The sequence below is a fragment of the Enhydra lutris genome, unplaced genomic scaffold (assembly GCF_002288905.1).
Source record: "Enhydra lutris kenyoni isolate GAN:26980312 unplaced genomic scaffold, ASM228890v2 scaffoldscaffold20, whole genome shotgun sequence".
Classification (NCBI taxonomy): domain Eukaryota; kingdom Metazoa; phylum Chordata; class Mammalia; order Carnivora; family Mustelidae; genus Enhydra; species Enhydra lutris.
In genome coordinates, this window is record NW_019154104.1 from 16955964 (window position 1) to 16976366 (window position 20403).

The following is a 20403-nucleotide window of genomic DNA, read 5'->3' on the forward strand; positions in this document are numbered from 1 at the left end:
ACCAAGTATTGGAGGGGATACAGAGTAATAGGAATGTTCCTCAATACCAGCAGGAGTGTGTATTTGCTACAACCCCTTTAGAAAATAGTTTGGCATTTTCCACCAAGGTTTATTCATATTTCTATAACTCAAACATTCCATTCCTAGGTTTACATACAAAATTAATGCATGCACATGTATACCGAGAAACATGAACAAAAATATAGCAGCATCATTCATAATAGCTAAAAACTAGAATGAACCCAAATTTCGTCAATGGTATATTGATAAATTATGGTATATTCACAGAATATTATATAGCAATGAAAATGAACGAACTTACAACAACATAGTTGAGTCTTTCAAACATAATGTTGAGTGAAAGAAGCTAGTCTTGAAATATTCTGCATTATTTCTCTTTATATAAAATTCAGGCAGAATAAAGTAACACTATTTAGGAATGCATATTTAGGTTGCCTGACTATAAAGAAAAGTGAGGAAATGATTCCCTAAGTTAGGACAGTGATCATGGAGGAAGGGTAATAATGATTGGCAGTAGTGATTGGGAGGGTCATGAATGGGACTTGTAAAGTGCTAGGAATGATCTGTTTCTTGGCCTAGGTAGTAGTTTATTTAAGTGGTTGTTTTGTGGTAATTTATTGAGCTGCACATTTTGGGGTGCTTTTCTGTATATGTGTTATATTTCACAATAAAGGTTTGAAGAGCAGTCATTGTGTAATATAGGTATTAAGAGTGCTAGCTCTAGGGGCACGTGGGTGGCTCAGTCCTTAAGTGTCTGCCTTCGGCTCAGGTCATGATCCCAGGGTCCTGGGATCAAGCCCTACATTGGGCTCCCTGCTCAGCGGGAAGCCTGCTTCTCCCTCTCCCACTCCCATTGCTTGTGTTCCCTCCCTCCCTCCCTCCCTCTCTCTCTCTCTGTCAAATAAATAAATAAAGTCTTTAAAGAAAAAAAAAAGAGTGCTCGCTTTGGACTTGGACTGACTGAACTCCTATCATTTCTGTTTCTGTTTGTTGGCCATCTTGGGCAAGTTACTTGATTTTGCTGAGCTTCAATTTCTTGAATGATAAAAAGGAAGTAATGTTAGTATTGACTTCAATGGTTATGCAGTTCAGTGAGGAATCAAAAAGATGGGATGCCTAGAAAATGCTTAGAAAGTAACTGACATATAGTGAGGCTCACTAAGGCTCACTAGGTCTTGGCTGTGAAGATGAGCAGAATGAAGATAGGACATCTAACTACTTTAAGTTCAGACTTTTGGATCCAAGCAAGTGCTATCCAGGTCTTTTGGTGAGAGTTCTTGATTACAAGCGATGGAAACTAATGTTGGCTGCCTTAAGCAGAAAATGGATTATTGGAAGAATATAGGAGGCTCACTGCATTGCTGGAAGGCTGAAGAGTAGGCTGGTCCAGAGGCTAAGCAGCAAGAATAATTCGGTGAGGGCTGTTTGGCTGCCGCTAGATGCATCCTCTCCCTCCTTTGTACCGCTATTTCCAGTTCTCGGTGGGACTATTTTACGTCATGTGCGTGGTGTCTAACTTCCTGGGTTTAGAAAAGAAGGATCTTCCTTTCTGACTTCCATTGTGTACTATTTACGAAGTCAGTCCCCTCCAGGAGAAGGTTGTGTTTGAAAGTCAGAAGATCCGAAGGCGACTGCTACATCCAGGATCCTGAAAGATCCTGCAGCTGTAATTCTGTGCTATCTTTGAGGACTGTCAGGGACTAGAAATGAACCCATGTATCAATTATCCAAAGGGGAAAAGAGATTAGAATTCAGAATCTGTAACCATTAAACTTGAAGCAGCTTCCCAGCAAATTTCTAGAATATGTCACACAGATGGTTTGTGAACAGTTAGTAAGGCAATAAGTGTGGCCAGCATGGGCATCCTAAAAACAAATTGGACCACCTAATGATTTTCTAATTGAGTCCTCTCTGCTCTGTCTCAGATATTACTACTAGGTCCTCATTATCTCTTGTGTGAACTTTGCCAAGGCCTCCTATCTGTCTGGTAAGACCCATCTTACCATCAGCTGCTATAGGATCCTCCAAAAAATGCAAATTTGACTGTCATTTCTTAGCTTTAATTTAAGCTTAAAATTCTTGATCATCTGTGGGATAAAGGTCCTTCTCAGTCTTTCCTGCTAGACTGAAAGCTTTATGAGGCCTAGAACTGTGTCTGCTTTAGTGCATCATCTCCAGTAACTAGTGTGGAGCCAACACTTGTTAGGAATTCGTTAAGTATTGAGTTAAATTGATGGAATTTGCATCTCTTGGCTCAGGGCTCTGCACACACAGAACTTCCTGTACACACGGAATATCCATGGTATTTTATTTATTTTACTAATGTTTGTTCTTTTTGTTTCTGTGAAGTACTTCTAAGTATTTCCTTTAAATTTTTTTTGTGTATAATACAGTATTGCTAATTTTTGGCACAATATTGTATAGCAGATTTCTAGAACTTACTCATCCTAAATAATTTAGACTTTATACCCATTGATTAGCAACTCCCCATTTTCCTCTCCTTGAAGACCCTGACAAACATCATTCTACTCTCTGATTTTATGAGTTTGACTATTTTAGATACCTCCGTAAATGGAATTGTGCAATATTCGTCCTTCTATGACTGCCTTATGTCACTTAGCATAGTGTTCTCAGGGTTCATCCATATTACCACATATTGCAGGATTTCCTTGTCTTTTTTTTTTTTTTAAACATTTTATTTATTTGACAGAGAGAGAGATCACAAGTAGGCAGAGGCAGGCAGAGAGAGAGGAGGAAGCAGGCTCCCTGCCGAGCAGGAGCCTGATGTGGGGCTCGATCCCAGGACTCTGGGATCATGACCCGAGCCGAAGGCAGAGGCTTTAACCCACTGAGCCACCCAGGCGCCCCAGGATTTCCTTGTCTTAAAAAATATTATAATATTCCATGTATGTAACTACCACATTTTCTTTATCCATTCATCTGTCAGTGGACAGTTAGGTTGTTATCCCATCTTGGCTATTTTGAGTAGTGCTACACTGAAACATTGGAGGGTTAATATCTCTTTGAGATCCTGATTTAAATTCTTTTGGATGAATACCTGGAAATGGGATTGGTAGATGATATGGTAATTCTATTTTTAATTTTTTGAGGAATCTTTATACTGTTTTCCGTAGTGGCTATGTCATTTTTCGTTCTCATGTAGGTGCAAAGGTTCCAATTTCTACGCATCCTCTGCAACACTTGTCTGTTTTTATTTTGATAATAGCCATCCTAACAGTGTAAGATGATATCTCATTTTTGTGGTTTTGGTTTGCATTTCCTGATGATTAGTAATATTGATCATCTTTTCTTATGCTTTTGGGCCATTTGGATGTCTTCTTTGGAGAAATGTATATTTCAGTCTTAAGCCCATTTTAAAATTGGGTTATTGGGTTGTTTTGCTATGGAGTTATAGGAGTTTTAAATTTATTTTGGAAATTAACCTCTTTTCAGATATATTGTTGGCAAGTATTTTTTGTTGCTTCATAGGTTATTTTCTCTGTTTGTTTCCTTTGCTGTACAGAAGTTTTTCTGTTTGATGTAGTCCCACTTGTCTATATTTGTTTTTGTTACTTGTGCTTTTGGTGTCATGTCCATAAAATCATGAAGCTTTGTTATGAGACCGATATCATGAAGCTCTTCCCCTGTTTTCTTCTAGGAGTTTTATAGTTTAAGTCTCATGTTTTTTTTTTTTTTTTTAAGATTTTATTTATTCATTTGACAGACAGAGATCACAAGTAGGCAGAGAGACAGAGAGAGAGAGCAGGAAACAGGCTCCCCGCTGAGCAGAGAGCCCGATGCGGTGCCCGATCCCAGGACCCCGGGATCATGACCTGAGCTGAAAGCAAAAGCTTTAACCCACTGAGCCACCCAGGCGCCACTAAGTCTCATGTTTTTAATCCATTTTGAGTTTATTTTTATATGATGTGAGATAAGTATCCAATTTCATTCTTTTGCATATGGATAACCAGTTTTTCCAACACAATTTGTTGGAGAGACTATCCTTTCCCCATTGTGTATTGTTGGCATCCTTTTCAAAGATCAGTTGATCATATATGTATAGATGCTTTTCTAGACTCTTACTCTGTTTCATTGGTCTACAGGTCTGTCTTTATGCCATACTCTTTTAAAAAATTTCTGTAGCGTTGTAATATATTTTGAAACCAGCAAGTATGATATCTCCAGTGTTGTTCATCTTTCTTTCCTTTTTTTTTTTTTTTAAGATTTTGTTTATTTATATGAGAGAGAGGAAGAGAGAGAGAGAGAGCACAAGCAGGGAGAGGGGAGGGGCAGAGAGAGAAGCCGACTCCCCACTGAACAGGGAGCCCACTTAGAGCTCAGTTGCAGAACCCTGAGATCATGACCTGAGCTGAAGGCAGACCCTTAACCCATTAAACCACACAGGCATCCCTAATGTGGACATTTTAACAGCGTTAAGCTCCAGTCTATGAACCTGGGATGTCATTCCATTTTTTTTTTGTGTCTGCATTAATTTTTTCATCAATTTCTATAGTTATGCCATGGTGTTTTTTTGTGTTGTTGCTTTTGCTCATTTAATCCTCTTCGCCCGCAGTGCCCTTTTTCAATGCCCTTGCCTGTGGCCAAGTCCTGCTGTTCTTTAAGAAAGCATAATTGCCATATCTTTCAGGAAAAGTCCTTTGATTACCTTTCTTCCCTAAATTAAATACCCCCTGTGTTTCTGTGATATCAAGGGCATAATTCTATTCTAAATAATAACACATTGTATTATAGTTGTCTGTTTATGAGTTTTTCTTCCTCTGTAGACTGAGCTGTTTCAGGGCACAAATCATGTATAATTTAACTGTATTCCCAGGATGGAATATGGTGCTTGGCACATAGCAGGGACCCAGTAAAGGTCTGTTGAATGTATTAGGCAAAGCCATTAACTCACGGTTCCCTTTTTAAATTTTAATTTAATTTAATTTGAGAGAGAGAGAGAGAGAGAGAGAGAGAGAATGAGCATGGGGTAGGGAGGGGCAGAGGGGGAATGAGAAGCACCCTTCCCGTTTAGCACGATGCGGAGCTCAATCTCAGGACCCTGAGATCATGATCTGAGCTGAAGGCGGGCACTTAACCCACTGAGCCACTTAGGCACCCCTCATGGTTCCCTTTTAGATGTGGTTGCTGTTTGTACCTTTTCTCATCAGAAGGAACTGGGACTCCTTAGAGAAATGGCTGGGGCAGAGCATATGTAAGATGAGCTTGGAACTTTTGTTATAAGCAAGACTACTCAGACACAGGAGCCAACTCTAAAAGTGCTCCCAATGGCCAAAACTAGGAAAACTTGAAACACATAAACTATGTTAAAAACTGCATGTTTCTAAAACTACTTTACAAAACCCCCAAATCATTGTATAGAGATTGCTACGATGCTTAGTATTCTGGCAATGAGAGAAGACTCAATCTTCTATCCTGCCTTTTTTTTTTTTTTAATAGTATTTTTTTTAAAAGATTTTATTTATTTATTTGACAGACAGAAATCACAAGTAGCCTGAGAGGCAGGCAGAGAGAGATAGGCAGAAGCAGGCTCCCTGCTGAGCAGAGAGCCGGATGGGATGCTCAATCCCAGGACCGAAGGCAGAGGCTTTAACCCACTGAGCCACCCAGGTGCCCCTCTGCCTTTCTTTCATGAGTAATACTTCAGAGTAACTAAATGGTTGATGGGGAGGAGATCTTTTTCTTTAATAGAAGAATTCTAACTCATAAATGTGGAAGGTACTAGAACTATGAAAGTCATTTTCTAGTCTCTTATGAAAGGAGGGATCTATTTTAGATAGTGATCATGAAATGGCTAGTAAAGTCATTAGGTGAAATAAGGCTGAAAACATGAACCCACTTACTATTTTTTACATCATTAAAGTTGTGACAAGCATATATTTTGTGCTTCCTGATGTGATGCAATAGGAATTTCATGTGCCATGTCTAGAGTATTCCTGTGAGATCTAAATCTCTAGGTTAACACCATCCGAAAGAATTTTCTTTGATGATGAAAATGATTCTGTGCTATCCAGTTACCCACTAGCTATTGAGTACTTGAAATGTGACTAATCAGACCAGGAGACTGAGTTTTAATTTTTATTTAATTTAAATTTTAATTGAGCTACAGGCTAGTGGCTACTGTATTACAGGACAGCTCTAGATCTAAGATCGATTTACAGGTAATATAGTGAATAGAAGAATCATGAAATCATGAAAATTCAGTCATCCAAATTCAGAATGTGGGAAAATCTGCAGGTCATATGACTTTTCATTTCAACAAATACATTGTATGAAAAACAGTGAGGTGAGGAATGATATAGATTAAGACATCTAAGACACAAATAAACTGGCTGTTAGGAAAAAAATAAAAAATCTAAGACAATGGAGGCATTTGAATGTGGATTGGATATTAAATGATATTAAGGAATTGCCAATTTTGCAGTAACAATAATGGTGCCATACCTATATTGAAAGCCTTTTTCTTTAGAGACATATTCTAAATGAATATAATGATGTCTTCACTTTGCTTTAAATAATCCACTGTGTGTGTGGTGGTGGGGCCGGATGGTAGGGAACAAAAGAAACAAAATGTAAAATGTTGAAAAGATAATGAGTACATGAATCTCTGTTCCACTGCTCTCTAATTTTGTGCATATTTAAAATTTTCTGAAATAAAGAAGTTTTAACTAACTAGCATTTAAGTAAAAATTTGAAAAAGCGGGGCACCTGGGTGGCTCAGTGGGTTAAAGCTGCTGCCTTCGGCTCAGGTCATGATCCCAGGGTCTTGGGATTGAACCCTGCATTGGGCTCTCTGCTCGGTGGGGAGCCTGCTTCCTCCTCTCTCTCTCTGCCAGCCTTTCTGCCTACTTGTGATCTCTGTCTGTCAAATAAATAAAATCTTTAAAAAAATTTTGAAAAAGAAAAAAAGTTTTAACAAAGCAGTAATTAATATACCTAAAATGTATAAAGGGAGTAAAAAGGCAAGGGAATAATTTACTCAGAATTCAGAATATGGGGAGATATGATTGGGAAGGGGCATTAGAGGACTTCTAAAGTACAAATAATTACCTCATTACTGACTAAGTAGGTATTGGTATTAATGTTTTTAGCTTTGTGCCTCGTTTTCATGCCACCTTTTGTATTTATGATATATTTTACAGTAAAAAGTAGAAAGAAAGCTGTTAGGACATAAAGAAATCTCACAGAATCAAATTGCAGGAAGCACTGTTGGATGTTACGAGAATTAGAAAGTAAGTGGTCAGGTGGGGTCTCTATGTCTCCTTTCCTCCTGGACCCCAAGGTCTCTTGTTTCTACTTCTCTTTGCGTAAATGATCCTTTTCCTGTCTCTGGCAGTTGTCTTCAGTGCTTAGTCATCTGCTTTTACATGGCCTGTGAAGCCTTCTCCCAAGTGGCAGGCTCTGTCCCTGACCTGAGGCTCTTTAGTGTCTGTTTTGGCCTGTAGTACCAACCCCAGATTTTGGGGAAGAGAATTGGACTGACTTTTGGGCAGATGTTCACCAAAAATCAGTAAGCACAGCCAGCATAGTAGATCTTGGTCACAGGGACTGCTCCTTCAAGGCTGTGGACAGGGGAAGTTCTTAAGAAAGGGTTGTAGACTTCTCTGATATAACATCATCATCTATGATGGTGAAAGATTTGAAACAAACTCCAGCTCTAACAATAGAGACTTGAGGATTGGTTAAAGAAATTTTAGTATAGACTATTGGATAACGCACAGTCATTTAAAATTATGATATAGTGCCATTTCTATTGACTCTGAAAAATCAGTAATGTTCAATTACATCTGTGCATGTCCTTTCAGAAATATAAATACAAGAAATGTGTGTGTGTGTGTGTGTGTGTGTGTGTGTGTGTGTGTATGGATTTGAGTCCTAGAATGAGTGGAAACTCTGAAACATTAATGGAATAATTAATGAAAAGCTGTAAGTTACAGGACCTTGAGCTAGTGTGTATTATAGTTCCAACTGATCAACTCATGATACAGTATTTTCCAGTAGAACTTATGGTCTTCATGCCCCACATGAAATTAGTGACTGGAGATAGGAGGCAGGATATATAAACATATAGATGTATATACATCTCTCTCCTCCTTCATTCTCTCTCTCTGTCTATATATATATATATATACACACACACACATACACACACACACACACACACACACACACATATGTATGTGTATGTATATTTATAAATATATAAATACGTTTCTGAAAGGATATGCACCAAGATGTTAACAAAGGTTATCTTTGGCTAATAGGTTTGTGGTTGGTTATATCATTTTTTGTTTCTTTTTTCTTGTTTTTCTACACTGAATAATGGGTTATTTGTATATTAAAGTCTGAAGGGTAAATGAAAAATGTTTTCTTATGTGTATTTAATTTGTTCTACAATGAGTAAAACATGCATTAGTATAATTTCAAAAAGTTAATTTGAAATAATATAGATATGCAGAGCCCTGCATTAAAGTTAAAAAGTCAATTATTTTCCAAAAATCTGTTTCAAAAATAGAGCACAGGTGATACTGGGCTTGGAGTAAGTCTATTTTTATATGCCCTGGAGATCTTGAGTGACTTATTTAGGCTAACAGGGTAAGTCTGCCGTTAAAAAAAATCTAGTGCCAAACCAAGAAACAATCTTTTAACTATAGAGAACAAACTGATGGTTACCTGAGGGGAAGTGGGTGGGTGGGGGATGGGTTAAATAGATGATGGGATTAAGGAGTGCCCTTGTGATGAGCAAGGGGGGGGGGATTTATGGAAGTGTTGAATCACTATATTGTACACCTGAAACTAATATTACATTGTATGTTAGCTAACTAGAATTTAAATAAAAACTTAAGAAAAAAAATAATGAAACAAACACAAAATCTAGTGCCTCAGAGTATTATATCAAGAAATAATATATCCTTATTAAGAGGTCATAGTCTTAGTGTACTCTGTGTGGATTACAACACATCTGAAGAAGTTGTCCATTTTAGCTGCTTCCTTCAAATGGAACAAAGAGGAACAACAAAAGGAGGCCAGTGTGGTCAGAGGTCACCTGAGGGATGACAGAGGACTGGAAATGGTCAGCCTGAGGAGGAACTTGCAGGAAAAGTGATAGCAGGCTGTAAATATTTGAAAGGGTATTGTGGGGAGGGATTGAAGAGCAGAGGTTATTACGAAGTAGATTCTACTTAGGTCAACATAGGGAGGAACTTTGTGTGCGCATTATCTCTGTCTGGTGAAAGGACCTCCTCACAAAGTAGCAAAGACTGGGGGGAGCATCTGACAATTGCCGGAGACTCCGTTCCTTTGCTGGGAGGTATAAAGAACGCGTAGTCCTCCTGAGTGCCTCTTTTACTCTCTCACAGACTCCCACTCGCAGCACTTCTGACAGCAGATGTGGGATTTTTTCCCCTCACACCAAGTGATTCTGTGACACTGCCTGCGTGTCCTACAATTTAACTGAATTGTGACACTGCCAGGAGATAGCGTCAGATTCCACAGGTTAAGGGCTTCATCCCATGAGAATGTCACCTCCCCCCTGTCACCCCGCCCCAGCTTCAGATGCCCGTCTCAGGTAGTAGGTCCCAGGTTACCCACAACTGCTGTCTGATTTGACTATGTGTTGGGGGTTCCCGTGACCTCCTTTTTGGATTTGATAATTTTCTACGGCAGCTCAGAGAACCCAGGGAAATACTTACATTTACCAGTTTATTAAAAGATATGAGAAAGGATACAGATGAATAGTCAGATAAAGAGACACGGAAGGCAAAGTCTGGGAGGGGCCCAAGTACAGGAGCTTCTGTCCCCTTGGAGTTGGGGTATGTCGCCCATCACCCTGCTGGTATATGGATGTGGTCACCACCCTAGAAGCTCTTCAAACCCTGCACTTTGGGGATTTTTATGGAGGTTTTATCACATCACTGTGATCAGTCATTAACTTCATTTCCAGCCCCACTCTCCACTCTAGAGAATGGGGGGTGAGGCTGACAATTCCAAGCCTCTGATCATGGCTTGGTCTTTCCAGCGAGCAGCCCCCATCCAGGAGCCCACCCAGAGTCACCTCTTTGGAACAAAAGACACTGCTATCACCAGAGAAGGTCCAAGGGATTTAGGAACTCCAGGTCAGGAACCAGAGTCAAAGACCAAGTATTAGAACAAAACATACTCATAGTGCCCTTTTCACTTAGGAAATCATCAGGATTTTCAGAGTTCTGTGCCAGGAACCGGGGGCAGAGATGAATGTATGCATTTTCTGTTACATCACAAGAGGAAAGTTGGGTGGCGTAAGCTCGCTCTAAGTTCTTTCTACCTATGAGAGTATGAGCTGATGAACAGAAAAATAAATCTTTTCACATATAAAAAAAAAAAAGACTAGATTTAAGTTGAATCACAAATATTTGCCCATCATTTGCACTTTTATGTTGCTACCAAACGCAGATATTTGCAGTTTTTGAGGTTTACGTCATTTAAGTTGTTTTTCGTACTGAGAAGTGGACTTTGGGCTTTGGTTTCTCGTGGTCTTGACTAGAGGAGGTTAAGCCAGAGCCTAGCTAAATACACTAAACCATATGCTTTTCTGAGTGCTCAAGGAAAGGCTAGATCAATAAACCATAAAACTTAGTAGCACCTAAAGGTTAGGAGCGTGAATCCTGTCTCTGCCGTAGTGTCTTTACCTGAAAATGGCAATAATGCCAGCCATAGGCTTGTTATGAGCTTGGGAACATGGCTTTCATGATGCATTTTACCTGTCTACTCCTTGAAGCTACCTGCCAGTTCGCCAGTTAGTCACCGGTGAGTGAGTGAGAGAAAGAAATGACAGAAATCCTTCCCCAGGCTGTAGTGACGTGAGCATACTGAATGTAGAGGTGACACTCCATCCTGTGACGCTGAATTCCAGGCATTTCATCCTAAATCTCACTCTGCCTTCAATGTTTTGCATAATTTAACCATATGGTTCCTGAGAAATGTGATTGTTGAATTGGAATGAATTTTGTAGGGGCTTGTTTTAGGAAGGAGCATATTTTTTTCATGAATGGGTTATGCCGGTCTGAGAATACTTGGATGTGAGGACTTGAATAATTTATGCACTGGGCCTCTCAGAAGTGGATGCCCAGAATATTTTTGGAAAGAGAAAGTTGGTTGAAACTGCCAGATTTTTTTTTTTTAAATACAAGATAATTATGATTATGTTCCCTCTCAAATACTGAATTTTTCTTTCTTTGATTTTCTAGAGAATGAAGATCTAGAAAACACCAAGGTCACCTCAGTGGCTTCTGCCTCTGATCCAGAACCCCATTCCTCACCTTACAGGTACGGGTAGCAGCTGCTTGGCTCCTAGATGTTTATTGTCTGAGATAAGGAACTGATGAAAAGCATGGACAGCGACTTTCAGGGGGTGGACAGGTTGGAGTGAAGAGTGTAGATGATTTGGTCATTAGTTAGTCAATCCTTAAGTGTGTTTGGGGGCAATGTCAGATCTCTTTCAGGTGATGAAATTTTCTTTACTCTCAGAGAGCAAAACTGTAACAAATAGTGTAGTATCTTCATTTGTCCTTTACAGAAGCCCAGTTTGAAATGTTAAAACATTAGACATGGATCCCCGAGTGCACTTTCAAGAGAATGTGTGGTTGGTTTTTACCCAGAAGATGCATGAACACACACACACACACACACACACACACACACACACACTTTTGGAGGTATTTTTTTTTAATGTAATTTTTAGATTAAGCCATTATGATGACCTTCAGATTGTTATTCTTAATTTCCTGCTCCATCCATTTCGTCTACCAACTGTCACTGATACCACACTGTATAGCAGAAAGGGAAGAGTTGTACTGAGCTCTGGAATAAGTGGAAACATGAAACGTGCATGGAATAATTAATGAAAACCTGTATTTTGTAGAAATAATGGAGCTAATCGAGACTATAGTCCAGTTGATCTGCTCATGGCACAATTCTGTCCAGTAGAACCACTGTGGCCTCCGTGCCTCACAAAAAGGTGATGGCTAGGGGATAGAGAGGAATATCAAAATATTTAAACAATCTGTTATTTCTTTTTTTTTTTTAAGTTATTTATTTATTTGACAGAAATCACAAGTAGGCAGAGAGGCAGGCGGGGGGGGGGAGCAGGCTCCCCGCTGAGCAGAGAGCCCTGTGCAGGGCTCGATTCCAGGACCCTGGGATCATGACCTGAGCCGAAGGCGGAGGCTTTAACCTACTGAGCCACCCAGGCTCCCCAGTCTATTATTTCTTTTAAAATTATTTTATTTTAAAGTAAAATCTATGCCCAGTGTGAGGCTTGAACTCAAGACACTGAGATTAAGAATCGCATGCTTACTGACTGAGCCAGCCAGGTGCCCCCAATCTCTTATTTCTTCAGTAGAAGTTCTTTCTTCTTACTTTTATATATGAAATAAAACTTTTTCCCCCCAGAATTCAGATGATGAAAGGTAATGATTAATGTAATAATATAGTTGGTGATATGTAGGCGTACTTTTTTGAAATTTTCACTGTAATAATGACAATAAAATACTTCTTACAGAATATTTCTATTTGCACAATACTATACTAGGTGTTAAAATGTATTATATCATGTAATCCTAACAGCCCTGAAACAGTTATTTTTTTTTTCCACAATGAGGAAAACAAAACAGTGAATCGAAAAATTTCCCAAGTTTATAGAGCTTTAGGTTTGTTCTACTCTAAAGCTTGTTCCCATAAGTCACATTAGAAGGGTTTTGAGTTCCATGCTTAGAGCTGCTAGGTTATTTATATAACAGTCCTTCCAGAAGACAGAGCCTCCCGAAGGCTTTGATGATAGGAGACAGTTCTTGTCCTTATCACATCCCAGGAGAGGAGGTCCTTTCCCTCATCCTGCCATCACCCTTTTTCTGTGCATAGTGATTTGAAGGATATTTGGGAGATGGCTTTTGGCACAGAACTGGTCTTTCCTCCTAAGAGTAAATAAGGTTTTTTGAGTGAGAATGTACAACATTCTTAGAAAAAAGGAGGTTTAATGTTAAAGCTTTGTTTCTAAAATCTGGTGTGCGAAGCAAGAAATCCAGCCCAGAGGACGCCTGAAGTGTACTGTTTATGTTTTGTCTATATTAGAACTGGAAGGGCACAGTTCTCTCTCTTTGCTATGAGGCTAGCTCGGCTGGCCAGGCTCTCCCCTCCCTTGGGATGCCCTCCCTACTCCGGGTCAGCACACACCAGAAGGTTTACAGTGGGAGTTTTTCCTTGACGTGGTTTATCACTGGCATCAAGTGATTTGCAATTAACTTTCCCAAAATACCCTTTGTTGATTCTTCAGAGCATAAAGTGGTCATGTGAATATTAAATTTATGTGGCTGTTGCATGTCCTTTTTAGAATTTTTTTTTTTAATAAGCAGAACCATATTTGTGCAAAGTAGCATGCACAAAGGCAAAGGAGAGACTTCAGAAGTATACACAGTAAGGTCACGCCAGTGGTCAGATCCACTGTTGTATGCTCACATGACAGCACTCCTCTCTTGCTCCCAAACAAAAACTAACTTATTGATTGATTTATTCAACAAATATTTTGGGGCTGTCTCCTGTTTATTCATTCAACAGGTATTTGCGAGAGCCTGATTGCTATTTACGTGGCAAGCACTGTTCTAGGCAGTGAAGATACCATAAATGACCAAGCAGTCCAAGTCCCTGGTCTCATGGGGTTTACATTCTAGTGGGAGGGCAGTCAGAAAACAAGTATAACTCATATTTTATAGACTCTGAACTTGCCACCAACTGTAAGAAGCACTGTTATTTTATGAACTACCAAGAAAGGGAAGAATGCCCAAGTAGAGAGTCTAATAAGAGACACACACACACACATACACACACCTCTCCACCCCCACACTGTGGGGCTAGGACACCAAAAGCCTAAACCTTCAGTGAAAAGATAAGAAAAAACGTCCCCCCAAGGGCTCCTGGGTGGCTCAGTTGTTAAGCATCTGCCCTCAGCTCAGGTCACGATCCTAGAGTCCTGGGATCGAGCCCCGCGTCGGGCTCCCTGCTCAGCAGGAAGCCTGCTTCTCCCTTTCCCAGTCCTCCTGCTTGTGTTCCCTCTCTCACTGTGTCTGTCAAAAAATAAAGAAAATCTTAAAAACAAAAACGTTCCTCCACACAGAAGGATCACAAGGGAACTTCAGTGTCTCCACTTGGCACTGTGTAAGGAGTGGAAAAAAATATCTCCCTTGAGAATATGAACCACGAGTGTGTAATCACCAGTTTGTGGTCTAAATTCAGTCTGTCAGTGTGGCCTGAACAAAACCCTCACAGAGAACTTATTTCAAGTTGTCTCAGTTGGAAGCCCTTGTAAGTACTTAGGTCAGGAGCAAACACAGATCTCCCAGAGAAGGACTCGATGTCAGTCCTGGGCAGTTGTAAAACACTACTAATTTTTAGGACATCCCCCATTTTGTTTGTATTAAAATCTGAAAACAAATATACATCTTGCAGTCAACCAAATATGGTACATAATGTGCCAGGCAGTGGTGAGTGCAACGAAGATGAGTGAACAGGGTAAGGGTGTAAGTTCGATGGGGCTAGGATAGGGTGAGCCATTTCACCTCCCGACCTCTGGGGAGCTTCCCTAGAAGTGACAGCTGAGCAGAAGCCTAAAGGAAGGAAGCCCTCAGGTACCTGGGAGAAGAGTATTCTAGGCTGAGGTGATAGTAGGTACAAAACCCTTGAGTGGGAGAGGGCTTGAGGTGTTTGGGGATTCTCAGAGGTTCAAGAGGCCATTGTGACTGCAGCAGACCAGGCAAAATGACATGGCCTCTTTCTAGGGGATGAGGGTTCCATGTGACAGGCCTGGCATAAATGCTATGCATACCGGGAGTGAGACCTGTCCCTGTCCCTGCCATCAGGCTCACCTTCTAATAGAGGAGACAGATCAGGATAAATAACGTCAAGAAACAAAAGCAGACTGTAATTTCTGGGGTTAAGAGGTAAATAGACTTACAGCCTGGACTAATTTACATTTTACCCAGGATTACCCAAGCAAACCCATACAATCAACAGCATCCCACACCTCTGGTGTTCATAGTGACTGCCTCTTGTTTGTTCTGAGGGAGGCTGGAATGACCTGGATGTCCCAAAATAAGGCTTTATTTTATCTGAAAAAGAGGCAATTTGTAGAGTGATTTTTTTTCTTGTTTATGTTTAAAAAAGAGAGAAAGAAGCTAATAAACTCCAAAAGAAGTCCTTTGTTCCCCCATGATGTCTGTAACACCGTTTTCCCGTCACTTATTCAGTTTTCCTGGGGAAGTGATGCCTGAAAAAGCAGTAGTTCTCAACCTTTACACAATTCAAAGTTGTTGAGCACCCCAAAGGATTTTTTCAGTGGGCTGTATCCATCAGTGTTTACTATATTAGAAATTAAAACTGAAAAATTAAAAAAATGTTGATTAAAAATGAAAATGATGAACTCATTGCATGTTAATGTCAATAATATGTTTTTAATGGAAAACAACTATTTTCCAAAGCAGAAATAATTTAGTGAGAGAGAGCGATGTTGTAATTCTCATGTCTGGCTTCACAAAACACAGTCGGATTCTCACATCTGCTTCTGCATTCGTTCTGTTGTGAGATCACATGTCATGTACTGGGAAACGCTAATGTATACTCTTGAAAAGATGAAAATGAAAAAAGGTGATCATATTTTAGAATTATTATAAAACAGTCTTAAGAGCCCCAGCAGTCCTGATAACTGCTACTCTAAAGAATTCACACCCTTCTTGCTGGCAACAGATTTCCGAGAGGCCTGGGGTATGGTGCTTCCGCCCCGGCCCCTCACTCACTTTCTGGTCTCTCTGGAAGCCAGCGGAAAAGGAAGAGAGCAGAAATGACTCCCTCGCTTCCTTAAAAGTAACTCTTCAGATGCTTGTGTTTTAGGTCATTGGGATAGTAGATTAGTGTGCTGAAAAAAGGAAAGAAAGTGTTGACCGTCTTTCATTACCCGGTGGCTGGGTGTGCCATGGAGGATGGTGTGAAGTGGAGACGCCGACAGGCTGCTCGTGGCATGAGGGACGAGGCAAGAGGGACGAGGCAAGAGGGACGACCAGAGACCGGAGCGGGACTGTCTCCTGAATCCACGTGCACTCCCTCTGTTGTGGGGAGGGATTTCTGGCTTAGGCGAGGCCTAAGGGACAGGAGACCTAAATGCGAGAGCAGAGGTTGGGAGGTGTCCCTCAAGGGATGTTTTAGTCCTAGTTTCTCTAGGACTGCTATGCCTTTTAAGAGTCTTTGAATTGACATGCTTTCTTCCTCTGAGAGGCCACAGATGGTGTCTCCAGTGAGCGACGATGCCCCAGAGGGTCTGCAGAAGACAGCTGGCGTCTTGGAGGTGCAGGCCTCCGCGGAACAGGAAGTGCTCCCTGCAGACCAGGCCCAGGTCCTCAACAAGGTAGGGAGGACATTGTCGCCGTCTCTTTGGAAGGAGCAGTTTGTGGCACCAGATTTAGATGCATCTGGATGGGTTGGAACTAGAAAGCACTGGGGAAGCTCACTTTTAACCATGTGGAGGACGGATATATGGATATACGTGTCGCCCTCCGGGCCCCTCACTGAACTAGCAACTCTTCAAAAAAGCGAAGTGTTGGAGTGAATGCTCACATGTTGTCTAAAATCCTCTGGGTGTGAGGAGCTTTGATATGTGGGATTGTGTTTCAGCTTCAGTTTTCTTCTGGTAGATCTACTTAATATTTATGATAAAGTTTCCCTAGACGTGGTGTAGACAGCAGTGGTCTCCCTGCCATGGAGGAGTACGTTGTTTGTATCACTATTAACACATCTATCACAATAACAAATGGTACCAGTGGCAGTGAAGACCGTGCCAAACATTATAATTACCTTTGCATAATGCTTTATAGCTTACAAAGCACTTTTATGCATAAAAATGCTTCATTTACTCCTGAGAACCTGTGAGATAGGTACTGTTATGTTCCCATTTTACAGATGAGGAAACTAAAGCTAAGACCTATCAGTAACTTTACTAATGCTGCGCTGCTAATACGTTGCAAACTAAATCCTTTCTTTAGCCTCTGGAAAAGGAAAGAATCATGTAAGTGGGTTAGCCAGAGTCTCATTTACCTCATTAAGCAATGCAGGTAAAGAACTCTCTTTCTCCAGAAAGAGGTATAATATCTCCAGAAAGAGATATTATAAGAATATAGTCTGGGAATAATTCAAGATTTCTTTCTTTTTTTCTCGCAAATATAATTCTGGACTCTTAACTGGACATTCATCTCACTGGCATGCTGACCCGTGTGGGGAGTGGGTGTACATGTCTTGAGTTGCCTGCCGACTGCTTGGAGAAGGAGCAGGAAATGATGGCATAAAAGCAAGAAACAGGAGCATCAAACCGAGTGGTCTGATGTGAAATGCACAAGAGGGGTTGAAGCCTCTTGCCATGGGCTAGCGAGGGCTTTGAGTTTCAAGTGATGCTTGTACTCTCCATGCAGGTTATGTGTCTGGCAGCAAATATACCGTTTAAATACATTGAAACAGGTAAAATGGTGATTATTTATAGAACACTGTTAGTGGATATGGCAGCCGGTGTCTTGGGACATACCAGTTGTGCCATGGATGAGCCAGAGACAGAGGATATCAATCAGATCCTATCTCTGCAGGGTTTTGGTGACTCAATTGACAGGGATCTGGAGGTTCTCTGTGAGTGGGAACTGTAGCAGGAGGCTGTGTGGCAGAGCGGGAGTTGGGCTAAGCCCTGGATGCCAGGGCTGCCTCGAGGGGGGCGGCTGGGAAGTGCTGTGCGGGCCAAGGCCAGATCAGGGCACGGCCCAGAAACGCTTTTGGTGCAGAAGTCGGTAGCAAGCGTGGAGGATGTTCACCGACAAGGATTTTATAAAGGGTCTGGAGTGGGAGAGTGGCAAAAGGAGGAGGGAACACAGCCAGCGGGCATCGAGCAGGGAAGGTAGAGGCAGTAGCACCGGGGTGGGCAGCGCCTTCGGGAAGGAGGCTGGTTGGACTCTGCCCTCTAGTAAGTGCTCTAATCAGAGTTCCGTTGTGCAGATGGCCAAGTACCAAGTTCCACAGAGGTCCGGGGACATCGTTATGATCCAGTCTGAGCACACAGGAGCTATAGATATCCTTTCAGCTGATTTGGAATCTGCAGATCTCCTGGGGGATCATAGGAAAGGTGAGACCTCTGGGGGTATGGAAGGTGATTTCTCTACTCCCAGTGGGTGCTTAAAGAAAGGCAGGCAGGGGGGTTCTGGGTGGCTCAGTCAGTTGGGCCGCTACCTTCAGCTAGGGTCATGTCCCGGGGTCCTGGGATGGAGCCCTGTGTCAGGCTCCCCGCTCAGCAGGCAGCCTGCTTCTCCCTCTGCCTCTGCCCTGCATCCCTCACTCCCCTACCCCGGGCTTGTGTGCTCTCTCTGTCTCAAATAAATAAATAAAATATTAAAAAAAAAAAAAAAGGCAGGCAGACTGATGGAAGGAAAGTGAGAAGGTGACTTGTGAAAGGCAGTCTGAGAAGCCAGGAAGGAGAGGGAAGGTCTTCGACTGCAACACCCTCCCTAAACCAAATGCCAGGTGTTCCTCTTGGTTTCTCAGTAGTGAGCTGCTTGTCCTTTCAGTGTCCCCCCCTCTGATGGCTCCTCCGTGCATCTGGACCTTTGCCAAGATGAAGGAATTCAAAAGCAAGTTGGGCAAAGAGAAGAACAGTCGTCTGGTGGTGAAGCGGGGTGAGGTGGTGACCATCCGGGTACCTACCCATCCAGAGGGGAAGCGTGTTTGCTGGGAGTTTGCGACCGATGACTATGACATTGGCTTTGGAGTTTATTTTGACTGGACCCCTGTAACCAGCACTGACATAACTGTGCAGGTCAGTGATTCCAGTGAGGATGAGGATGAAGACGAGGAGGAGGAGGAAGAGATTGAAGGTAAATTTAATTTTAACATAATTTGCATTTTGCTTTTTCTGGCTCAACCCAATTTCTAGTGACTACTTCCTGTGTTATACCAGTCATTTTCTTCCTTAGAATGCAAGTGAGGGATCCCTGTCAGCATTCTAAGCTAAACTGAGTGATGCAGACCAAAGTCAGACCCTCAAAGAACATTCTGGTGGGGATGCTATTGGTGCCTTGGTAGAAAGCTTCTTTTGCTTTTTAATCAGTCCCTAGCTATTTCCCCAACATCTCCATGGGGTCAGGGATGGAGTGGGCAGGGAAAGGGGTGGGTCAGTGATGCAGTAGAGAGATCATATGTAAACCTGGGCTTATTTTATATTTCTCTCATAGTTTGGGATATTTACCAGTTTTAGTCTGGAACCAAACCGAGTGATTACAGCTTGCTAACTGTACTCGCCTCTGAACTGTCTCAGTTGGCCGACTACTGTTTACTTCTTTCTTCATGCCCAGAGCAGTTTTCTTTTTAAAGATTTTATTTATTTATTTGAGAGAGAGAGAGTGAACAGGGGGAGGGGCAGAGGAAGAGGGAAAAGCAGGCTCCCCATTGAGCAGGGAGCCCCAACACAGGGTTTGATCCCAGGACCCCGAGATCATGACCTGAGCTGAAGGCAAACACTCAACCAACTGAGCTACCCAGGCACCCCCAGTTTTTTGTTCTTTTTTTTAAAGATTTTATTCATCCATTTGACAGAGACACAGCGAGAGAGGGAACACAAGCTAGGGTAGTGGGAGAGGGAGAAGCAGGCTTCCCGCTGGACAGGGAGCTGGATGTGGGGCTCGATCCCAGCACCCTGGGATCATGACCTGAGCCAAAGGCAGAGGCTTTAACCCACTGAGCCACCCAGGCACCCCCAGTTTTTTTTAATTTAAAAAATTTTTTATTGAGATGTAATTGACATAAAATATATTAGTTTGGTGTGTACAGTATGATGATTTAATATTTGTATATATTGTGAAATATGCCCAGAGCACAGCACATACCCCGAGTAGTTTTAAAAGTGGGTTCTGTGTTCCACTCATTTACAGTGCCTGCTCAGGATGACCCTGAGGCGCTTTTTGTTTTGTTTTGTTTTATTTCGAAATATTAAGAGTAGGCTCTAAGTAGGTTCCAAGCATCTTGATTTTTTATATAATCTTAAAATCACTCCCTTGCTTCTTCATGGAAGAGCAAGTCTGCAGGGAAATCTTCAGGTATTTAGGCGGGATAACCCCATGTCTTAATTTGCCATTCTGCAGGTGGCCAGGTAGAAGTTCTAGGTCGCTCGTACAGCATGTTTGTATTTTCTACCTCTGCTAGCTCTTTATTTTTCCTGCCGAATGAAAAGATGTCAGAGTCTTCCCTTCTAAATCTCTTTTCTTGGGGTGCCTGGGTGGCTTAATTGGTTAAGTACCAGACTTGACTTCAGCTCAGGTC

The 20403-nt window shown here is 41.6% G+C and overlaps 1 protein-coding gene across 3 annotated transcripts in view; it reads left to right on the top strand.

Annotated features, from left to right (window-relative positions):
- LOC111148614 (transmembrane p24 trafficking protein family member 8) overlaps window positions 1-20403 on the top strand; it is a 49779-nt gene that overhangs the window by 25318 nt on the left and 4058 nt on the right. For 2 of the 3 annotated variants that reach the window (XM_022505338.1, XM_022505337.1), the window contains exons 2-5: window positions 11265-11343; window positions 16336-16465; window positions 18091-18217; window positions 18657-18962. In XM_022505338.1, the coding sequence (XP_022361046.1) occupies window positions 11265-11343; window positions 16336-16465; window positions 18091-18217; window positions 18657-18962 (642 nt within the window). Of the gene's footprint in view, window positions 1-11264; window positions 11344-16333; window positions 16466-18090; window positions 18218-18656; window positions 18963-20403 lie in introns of those variants that run through there. The other variant, XM_022505339.1, reaches the window with a different exon arrangement.